The sequence below is a fragment of the Primulina eburnea genome, chromosome 10 (genome assembly GCF_022965805.1).
Source record: "Primulina eburnea isolate SZY01 chromosome 10, ASM2296580v1, whole genome shotgun sequence".
In the NCBI taxonomy this organism is placed as follows: Eukaryota; Viridiplantae; Streptophyta; class Magnoliopsida; order Lamiales; family Gesneriaceae; genus Primulina; species Primulina eburnea.
The window spans coordinates 396,601-406,761 of record NC_133110.1 but is presented as its reverse complement, the minus strand read 5'-3'; the positions used below and the strand labels follow the sequence as shown (position 1 = coordinate 406,761).

At 35.4% G+C, this 10,161-nt stretch overlaps 2 protein-coding genes and 1 pseudogene across 2 annotated transcripts; 1 reads left to right on the top strand and 2 right to left on the bottom strand.

The window, feature by feature from the left end:
• Positions 1 to 948: 948 nt before the first annotated feature.
• LOC140804012 (GDSL esterase/lipase At5g33370-like) lies at positions 949 to 2,941 on the bottom strand. Its single transcript, XM_073159864.1, has 5 exons — positions 2,664 to 2,941; positions 2,406 to 2,533; positions 1,921 to 2,163; positions 1,587 to 1,839; positions 949 to 1,276 (listed from the first exon to the last, which is right to left on the bottom strand). Exons 1-5 carry the CDS (start codon positions 2,902 to 2,904, stop codon positions 1,044 to 1,046), a joined length of 1,098 nt encoding a protein of 365 aa, XP_073015965.1. The 5' UTR covers positions 2,905 to 2,941; the 3' UTR covers positions 949 to 1,043.
• A 1,328-nt stretch (positions 2,942 to 4,269) lies between these two features.
• On the bottom strand, positions 4,270 to 9,539 carry LOC140804011 (uncharacterized; annotated as a pseudogene).
• On the top strand, positions 8,806 to 10,116 carry LOC140803639 (photosystem I reaction center subunit IV B, chloroplastic-like). The gene is made up of 3 exons (XM_073159543.1): positions 8,806 to 8,811; positions 9,872 to 9,931; positions 10,009 to 10,116. The coding sequence occupies exons 1-3, from the start codon at positions 8,806 to 8,808 to the stop codon at positions 10,114 to 10,116; spliced, it is 174 nt and encodes a 57-aa protein (XP_073015644.1).
• Positions 10,117 to 10,161: the final 45 nt, after the last annotated feature.

Below are 10,161 nucleotides of genomic sequence, written 5' to 3'. Positions count from 1 at the left end.
CTTTTAAAAAAAGAATTGAAGATTTTATTATTTAATTAACAACCAATAAATAAAGCCAATCATATCATATAGTATACAAATAAAATATATTATATCACGTAGCCAAAAGTGCGAAACTAATTTGTTAAATAAGTGTAAATTTAATGCTACTCATGAAACAGAGTTTTATTTTATTTTTTATTTTTACATATATAGACCTTTTTCTATATTTTCTTTTAACTATTATGAGCATGTTCCCCATTAGAAATAAACCTCATTTCTATAAATGAAGCATAATTAAAATGCATATCCACACCAGGAAAAAAATAAAAAAAAATTAGCCGACAATGATTTTATTTTCCTCCCCGACTATTATTACATTATTTATTTATTTATTTTCTTATTTCATAATTAAGTGGATATTTTACAATTACCAATTTGTTTTTTCTTCATATGAAAATTTGAATTTTAATGAAATCTTCAATTCGGAACAAAATCTATGTTCTTTTAATTTTTTTTGTGCATGTATATAATTAGGTAACGTGTATGATTTTAATCAGATAGAAGTATTAATAAATCTCGGATTTAGTGTAATTTGTGTGAATGCTTACACTGTTCAAACCCATCATATATAGTAGTTACTCTGCACATGCATCGCGTGTGTACAATCTTTTTAATCATTGTTGATGGACTAAAGTGAAATTTGACAAATTATGAAAGGACTAAATTAATATTTGAATGGTTGAAATAAAAAGAAATAAAAATAAAAGTGTGTGTTGAAATTTAAAATAAAAAACAAAAGTGCAATTCTAGAATGCATTTGATTTCATCCGAAGCGTACGATTTTCTTCATCAATAGCACTGAAATTATATTTCGGTAACTCGATGAAAATCTAGCTAGTCGCAACTTATATAAATAACTTTTTTTTATCGTCAAAGTTAATCTCATTAGGGAATATAATTCATTCAAACCTTTTTAATTTGCAGCAAACACAGATCGATTATCATAACGCAATCCGAAGATCAAAAAATTATTTGTAGTTTATTGTCGAATGGAATGAAGATTAAGCCATGGAATCGAGCTTCATGATGGTGCTGAGATTCATTGGCGACATGTATTGTTCGGAGCCATTGAATATAGTCCGAACGATGATCTTGTTGGCCCTTTCGCTGGGGTGGTAGGGATCCCAGAACGCGAATACGTCTCTGTTGGGACACAGGTTCGACGCAGGCGTACAGAGTCCTATGCCATTATAAGGCCCTTGTCCGCAACACGCCACCTTTGCTGTCACGAAACCTGTCCGAATGGAAGAAAAATGCTCAGGCTAGTCTTTCAAATAAAAAAATATATTTTCATAATGTTATTACTTAATGTGTGCGATTAATTTATTTATAAGATGATGAGGTGTATGTAACATAAAATGAAATGCATGCAAACGACATTATTTGACGATAAATTTACGACTGGTTAAATAATGTCACCTCATCTATAGAGCAACGACATGAACATTTCCGAGTTCTGAGACAGTAAAAAAACCTCATGCAAATGTTATTTTATAAAATAATTAAATGGATGCGTTACTGATTTGACTGAGATCAGCATTTACCGTAGGCGAGGGGATCGTGAATGAAATCATTCTGGATTTCCTTGGCATTAACAGCGACAAATATGTCTGAACCCACTTCTTGATTTAGGGTGGCGATCATTTGGATGAGCAAATTGTTAAATATTTCTGAGGCGCGTTGAGGTTCCTCCGCACATTGCCCGTCGGTGCTCCTGGTGGCTCGCTCTGCCGGCACGCAGCCGAGCGGTCCCATCCCCGTCACCAAAACTCTCCTGGCTCCCAAATCGTACAGCCTCTGGCATGGATATATAAATCGGTTACATATATATATATATATATATATATATATATATATATCTGTATATTCGTTAATTACCTGTAAAATCTTCTTGTAGTCGGAGATGAGTAGATGGTTAAAATCCTGGAGATTATACTGAAGTCTTCTGACAGTAATTGGGGTCAAGAAATAATTATTAACAAAATCATTTCCACCAAGTGTTATCAGAACTAAAGCTTTGTTAACAAGATTTTTGGACTCTTCTTCCCCGATTAATGACTTCACTCGCTGCTGGTACTTTTCGAAAAACTCCAATTGCCTGTACATTCTTATAATGTTTACCTGCAATCACTCGATAAAAGTTTCCGAGCTTTTTTAATAGTTAATTATGGGAAATTAGTTGCAATTATTTAATCCAATTAAGTCAACTTTTAATCTGAAATAATTTATATGTATGTATGTATGTATACAAGTATATATATAGCACATGCATTTAAAAACAATGAAAAACCCTTTCAAATGTATGACCACTGAGACCCTAGCTAGCCAATGATCTAGGTAATGTATTCTGTAAAGTTTCTTACAAACTGAAACCCGGTATCGTCGAGAATTCCGATTCCGGCAGAGGCAAAGTTTGCTCCGACCAAAAGCTTTTTCCCTGTTAATTCAGGGCTCAAATATGGCAGTGTTGCTTCCGCACCTAGCTCCTGACCTAATAATAAGAAAACCAGCCAAATTAGTTAATCTAAAAAAGTCATCACTAGTTTTTCCCGTAAATTAAATTAATATATAAAACATGCAGGAAAAATGTATTCAATCAGCACGTATATATATATATATACTTATGAGATCAGGGAGATTGTATCCATTGGAGAAACGGCCGGTGGGACGGTGATTGGGGTAGTCGATGCCGTATGGGGGCGAGTCTGCCCTGGCTGTTGTGGCTAAATAGTTGTTGTTGCCGTTATCCACCAGGGAATCCCCGAATACGAAGAAAGCACGTGAACTCTCCACCGACGGCAACACGGTTGCCGCCGTGGTGAAAGCTAAAGCAACAGCAAAAATGGCGTATGAAGAAGACATGAGTAGACAAGCAAATTAGAATAATCTTTAACTTAAAAGATTGGTCGGTAAATGTATATATGGTGGTGAACATGTACATATATATATATAAGGGGAATTTAAGTTGATTAATTAATGCTTTTTGTTGAAACCCTAATAAATGGCAGATGCCAGCAATATCAGAGTGAGTGCAAAACTGGAACTAGCTAAGCAAAAGACAAGCCTGGTTTGAATTAAAGCAGCTGTAGTTGTATCAAAAACTGCAACATTAATTCAGTCAAGATATACTACGGGCAAGGAGAGCTAAACTTAAGAATATACATTGTTTAAAATTATGCATAACATCTCAACTCATACAACACGTTTCGATTGTCGTAGTAGAGTAGTGGAGATAATTAACATTCTCAATAATAATTGTACTACCTTGTAATTATATGAATTGAAGGTGCATGATTTTGATTTTGATTTTGATTTTGATACCAATTAATTTGTAGGTTTGGACATGTATTGTTCTTAAAATTATGTCTTGCCGTGAAGATGCCCTGAATCTTTTAAACCCTCTAATAGCTCAAATATTTTTAAAGATTGAAGAAATTATCTCATCGTTGTACCACGTAAGGTCAAAAAACAAAAAACTACTGTTTTTCTGAAATAATAACTAATATGCACTTAAAATGTTGAATTTAATAATAAAAAAAATTAAATAAACTTTTTTTATATTGAAGATGGCTCCAAGAAGTAATTAATTAATTAAAGTGATTAGCTTTACAGCTAGCTACAGTACATATTTAATAAATTCACGAAATTACCGTAATCTGTCACAAATTTTCATCATATTATTGTAATATACATGCATTTGATTTTAACCCAATCCATGTAACGTTAGAATACAAAATACATATGAAAAATAATTGGGTATTAAACAAACAAAATTCGAATTTATAATATAATACTGAAATACCCTTCATTTTTTCCCCAACTCCAAAAATTTATTCATTGTTTAAATTATTATTATTATTATTTTTAGATAAAATAAGCTTTTGAAAAATATGAGCAAGTAATGCACCTGTCCACCAACTACTATTAATGACACAAAATCCGAATTCAAATTAAACAAAGAGAAATAGCCCAACTGGAATAACATTCCACCGATCAATGAATGGCTATTTCCTTTTAGCGAAAGAAATAAAAGATAAATGTTTAAAATTAACTTACCTTTAACTAGTTTCTCCAAACTAAACAAAATAGCATTCGACTTTTAACCAAAATATTGATAAATAAATCTGTTAAAATATAAAATTATTGATGTATAGTTTTTGACAAGTTTAATGGAAAAATATGTAACTTTCGGAATCTAATAAAAAGTGAAAAAAAAACATAGCCACAAAAGAAAATGCAAATTCTGATATATTATTGTATAATGTGGACTCTTCTTTTATCCAGACACCCCCGTGTAAGGCAGAACTAATCGTTTCAGTAAATAAATTGCGTCATTCTGGTACTAAACAAATTCAAAGGATATCCAAAAAAATATAGAGAAGAGGAACAATGGATGCACATTACTTGCAGTAAATTGGGATCACTGGACACATAGTGGAATGATGGGTTGATATTTGTGTAAAACATAATAAGAAAATAACAGAGTCGTTGCACGAGGATGATGATAAAATTTACTGAACGAATAAACGGCGGATTTTTATACTCAACCTGTAAGTTCAGCCACAGCCTCCTGCAGGAGCTCTTCCAGCAACTTCGCTTCAATTTCGTGACCAAAATTATCAATCTCTAATCTAAAACGATCGATCCACCACTTCCCTACCACTTCCTTTCTCACTACCCTCTCCAAAAACAGGTCGTTTCCGTCCCCACTATAGTCTGACATACATTTGACCTCACAAGAAAACCAAGCATTCATTCGTGTCCACACCTCATCTAGCACTGTGTATGATGCATTGTCTAATAAGTTATAGTCAGCTTTAATGGATAGAGTGGAGCTTTGGCCTGAGACCGACCCATATTCTGCAATTTCAACTAATGTGGCATTCACATAATCAAAAACAAGCTTTCGAGTCGATCTTTTTTGCCTTCGTTTTGCCTCATACATTATGTCCTGATCTTGCAGATCTATGTATTTGTCTCTTAACGATGGGTCCAATGGGCTTTCAGAAGAGTGCCATTTGGTTGTAAATGTGTTAAATTGCATCCTACCTTGCACATTGGCTGCAGATAAAAGTGTCTTGACAAAAGAAAACCATTCTTGTTCTTCATCATCCGTACCTTGGGACGTCAAGGATTGGTTTGGGGAGTATGACGAGGCCATGTCCATACATGAATCATCCCATGTAAGAGTTCGAGCAATGGATCCTATAGGTGGTGATTTGTCAATCAAGTTTGACCTAACAAGATTGACAGGTGACTTCAAACCTGTTGTGTGAAAGAATGAATACAGATCAATTTTAGCTCAAGAACATATGAGACGAAAAAATGAGTTGATGTGAAATTCATGCAGTATGTTTCACCTTGTTGGTCAGGTTTGACATAATGTGGAAACGTTGTTGCTGAATGTTGATCATCTTCAAAGGGTCGATCAAAGACAGAAATTGGGCTAGGCTGATCCAAGTTCTCACTGGGTTTTCCAAATGTTGTAGGGTTTCTCGTGGACAGTCCTGTCTGTAAATATAGTAACATAGGATCAATAGTCTCCTATTTTTCAATTAAGATTAATCTTAATGAGCAAGTTTTCTAATGGCAAACGTTTATCAACTATTCAACATCCTAATCGTGATTAAGGCTGTAAACGAATCGACCCGGTTCGCGAGCTTTCGAGTTGACTCGATAAATATTTGATTTGTATTCGAATTTATCGAACTCGAGCCGAACTCAAACATGTTCGGACTTTTTTCGAGCCAAACTCAAGTCAAGATTATTTTATTCAATAGTTCACGAGCCTTAATATTTATTAACATATATAATTAGATATTAAATATATATACATTTCGAGCTTCTCGCACGTTTCGAGCTTTCGAACCTTCATTCCCGACCCTTACTATCCGCGCAATAGTTCGTATATTTCAAGTCGAACTCAAAATTCGTAACAAGCCGAATTCAAGCCAAAAAAATTAAACTTTTCGAGCTTCGAATCGAGATCGAACTCGATTATATTTAATTTGAGTCTAATTCAACCCTTCAATTTATATGATATTCGGCTCGATTCGGTTCGATTACAACTCTAATTCGATTACCACTCTAATTGTGAGTAGAACAAAACCGATGGCAAAGCCAGGAGCCACTCTTAATAAAAACCAAATATTCATTCTATTGTCAAGGAATAAACTAAAGCAGCAAATGTGAAGGAAAACTAAATCAAACATTCAGTAGCGCTAGATAAGCTGAAAGGAAATATGTTCACATTTTGCTCAACTAAACAAATTATAGAAAAATTCCTATATCCGCCACAGATGTTTGGTGAATGTAAAAGTGAGGGAATCCACTGAGAAAAGTAGCAATTAGTTCACTGTGAATGTTTAACATGCTGTCTTACAATCAGGTAGTAAGCAACAAAATTGGCTTCTTAGTCCACAGATCGCAAGTCTCTGACAGTGCAAATAAAGTATGGATCAAGTAGAAAAAAATAAAGTCTTGACATATAATTACTCAAATTGATGAAATTACCTCGGGAAGTAATGTGCCCAACTTGCCAACTTGATTTGAAAAATATGCTACGTTTGAAGGCTCAGGCAGATTACGTGAAAAATGTTCAATACCTAGGTTGCTAAGACCTGCACTTATATGGGTGTCAATTTGTCCACAATCAATCACGGAGGAGTGAAGCTCATCTTTGATTTCAGATAAAAGGGATTCATCTTTGTGAGATTTTTTGTTCCTTGAGAAAAACAATCTCGACACCTTCAATTTAAATGATGATTTAACACTTCTTTCCTTTGTCTTCCTCTGGAGCTTCTCGCTGGACCTTATCCAGAAATGATACATCGGTCTTTAACCCGGTTCCATATTTGGAAGAAGAAACAGGTACAGATTTTGATCTCACAAGATTCTTTGGCGAATTATCCAAGTTTTCATTGGTTCTAAGTTCACTACCGATGAAAGAATTTGAATCCATAGGTTCTTTATTCAAATTGACTACTTCAACATGCACAGGTGCCTTTTTCTCGGAAAGTGCAAGCATTTCACCTAATGTGCTAGAGCTTCTTCTTTCAAGTCGCTGTTCAAGACAACTTTCATTGGATTCCATCATGGTCCACCTTTCAGAGAGACGTTTCTTCGCTTCTCTGCAAACTGATGACTCTGGAGAATAGAATACTCTACTAAATGAGGAGGATGAGTAGGGACTTCCATTCCTGTTAATATAATTCCAAGAGTGCCTAGATACAGGTGACATGACTTCTGATTCCGTAAGATTTGCAGTAGAGTATTCCATTTCTGATTTATTAAAGGAACTTTCATCACCTACATAGCCATTGGAAAGCATGGAAGAAGTCAGGGCTTCATCTCTGTGATGCCTCCCAATTTTTTTAAGCATTTGCTGTGTCATAGCCTTTGCAACTTCTTTTGATGCTTCATTCTCACCCTCCTCTATATCCCCAAATAAGTCTTCACCATTTATCACCCTTCGTGACTGTGAATGAGACGATCCCACAGCCTTAACATCGAGTGACTTTCAAAGAACTCGGTTTTAGAACTACAATTTGAGTTGGTTGAGGAGAATTTTCAAAATTATTCCAACTTACTGGAGAGGAATTAACCAGTTGGCCTTTCTCCAGTCCATTCAGCACAAATGAACCTTTTTTAATTTCTTTTCCGACTTTATTCCAAGATCTAGCAAAGTTATTACTGTCGGCAAGCTTTGAAGGTCTTAGAATGGTGATACGCTTTGTCCCTGGAGGAGGAGGAATAGACTGTAAGTTGTAAATATTTTGTGAAATCATTGAATTTGGTTCTTGCAGACACTGGAGGAACAAATTGTTGTTGGCATTCAGCACTTCTAACGTGCCTTGGAATTGCTTAGATTGGCGAAGCTTTTCATCCATAGACAGGCGTTTCGCTTCTGTAAACTTCTGACGAACGTGAGCCATCTTTTTGTCATCTGTGGTTCTATCAAATCTCCCCTTACGTGGTGAGTTCTGCAATATTTCATAAACATCCTTACATTCATTGGGCTCCATGTGGTTAAAGAACTCAATTTGCTGCTCCCAGCAATTCACTTGTATGTTTGAGTGACTTCGAGGGTGACTTCTACAATGGTTTTTCTGCATATATGAATCAGTTTCCTGTCTTGGAAGAGTTTCAAGCCCCATTAATTTGGCAATTACATTAGGTGGACTGCGTCTCGAGTCAACTTTTTTAGACATCTCATGGGCAACAAGCATCTTCACGGGGGAACTATTTGATTTTATGTTAGAAGTAGAATTCCGGAAATCAGATAAAAATCTGCAAATGTCACACAGATCCAAATTAAATTAGTGCAAAAGCAAACTTAGCAAAGTAAAGGGCAAGCTGGCATGTTCCGCTCAAACAATAGTACAGGACTTCACCAATTTGTCCTCGATTTCGTAACCCGAAGAACTCATTTTTGCTGTCCGATCTGCTACTTGAGCAAGGGGAACCTGTGAAACAATTAGTATAATGTCAAATAGCACACACCAAATCATCACTCGCATCTGATGCATTCTCAGATGCTTGGTAAGTAGTAATAGAATGAACAATGTACCCTAAAGCAAGAAAAGATACAACAAGGAAAAACGAAGGATAACTATCAAAATTAAAACTTTGCTTGCCAAATTTTACAGTCATTTAAAAATCTGTCAGAATTGTTACAACTGCCAATATGATTGATTTAGAAGAGGAACTATGAGTCTATGATGGATACTAAAGAACATTTGGCACAAAATAGTAGAAAAGAAGATGGAAGTATGTACGATCCTGATGATGCTTATCAGTGAGCAGCTGGTTTGTGGGACCACTACATTCATTTCGAAGAGGTTCACCGTCCTCCCTCGGCACCCTGGAAATATTTTACCAAATCTGCAAATCTTATCCATTCCCACCAATACCATTCACATCTCGATACCTGGAAAAGGAAAATTCTTTTGTAATAATCACCACTCCAATAGAAACACAACCAGTAAGAAAACAACGAAAAGAAGTAAAAGAAGACTAAATATGGAATGAGAAAAATGGGTAGATAATGTGCTGTGAAGCAAGGCAGTCTACCTGCCGAATGAACATTTGCAGTACATGCCCACGAATTCTCACATCATTAAGTTACAATTCAATATACATCATCTCCGTATAAACTACAATTTCCTCAGTGATTCGACCAGAATTGCTAAATCAATTACGCACAGCACACAAAAAGCAGGAACCACAACGAAAACACCACAGAGACCTCCAAAACCGTCAAAGCATCCAAACACTATACACAGCTACCCTCTGGAAAATAAAGGACAAATCAAACACTTTACAGACTGTTCGTGAAGACTTCGCCGGGATTCAACACCACAGTGACAATGTGGCCAGAGATTCGCGGTGACATATGCTGAAACCCGAACTGTGGTTGTTCCCCCCTGCACCGACACACTGTTGGACCTGACGCACTTTAAATAGCTAATTTATTTATCAGTTTCGATTCCGTATATGGTATGAGGTGCAAAATTGGATCCCGAAAATATCTTTCAACGGAAATATTAATTAAAATGGGGTTTTTAAACGGGTAATTTGAGAATAATTTTTCAATCTTAAACTTAATTTTATTCTAATTTTATAGACTTCAAAAAAAAAATTTGAGCTATCTAATTATTTAAAACTACCTTTTTAACTCATTGTTTTTTAAAATTTTGACACGTGATATTGTTATATCCATCGAGTATTTTTGAATGCAACATAAAGATATGCTATTATATTTAGTACCATATAATCGTGGTATATGGAACAAAACAAGTTTAATGGCTTAACGTCGTAGACCTTTCAGGTTAAAATTATAAGGAGAGAATCGTATTGGTACAAGGGTGTTGGCGCTGCGGTCGACCAGGTTAATTACACATGCTCTCCTGTGTGTGACATTTTTGTTCTCCAGTACTTATTCCATCATGTATCTTAATCGAGCAGGATCCCGGCACTCGTTACCTGGTGGTTGTCCGGTTCAACAAAGTGAGTTATGCTAACGTATCCACCAACAACTACGCGTTGGATGAAGTCGAACAGCTGGTTGCGTAAACCTTGCTTGTGTTGTGCTATTATTGTAGCAACATATTTGTCTTT

What these genes read in the sequence shown, in the direction of transcription:
- LOC140804012 (XM_073159864.1), bottom strand. Translation starts at nt 2,904, where the DNA reads ATGTCTTCTTCATACGCCATTTTTGCTGTTGCTTTAGCTTTCACCACG. An exon ending in ACTACAAGAAGATTTTACAG is followed by an intron (nt 1,840 to 1,920) that starts GTAATTAACGAA and finishes TATCCATGCCAG; the next exon opens with AGGCTGTACGATTTGGGAGC. An exon ending in TCACGATCCCCTCGCCTACG is followed by an intron (nt 1,277 to 1,586) that starts GTAAATGCTGAT and finishes CCATTCGGACAG; the next exon opens with GTTTCGTGACAGCAAAGGTG.
- LOC140803639 (XM_073159543.1), top strand. An exon ending in TTGGCGCTGCGGTCGACCAG is followed by an intron (nt 9,932 to 10,008) that starts GTTAATTACACA and finishes TTAATCGAGCAG; the next exon opens with GATCCCGGCACTCGTTACCT.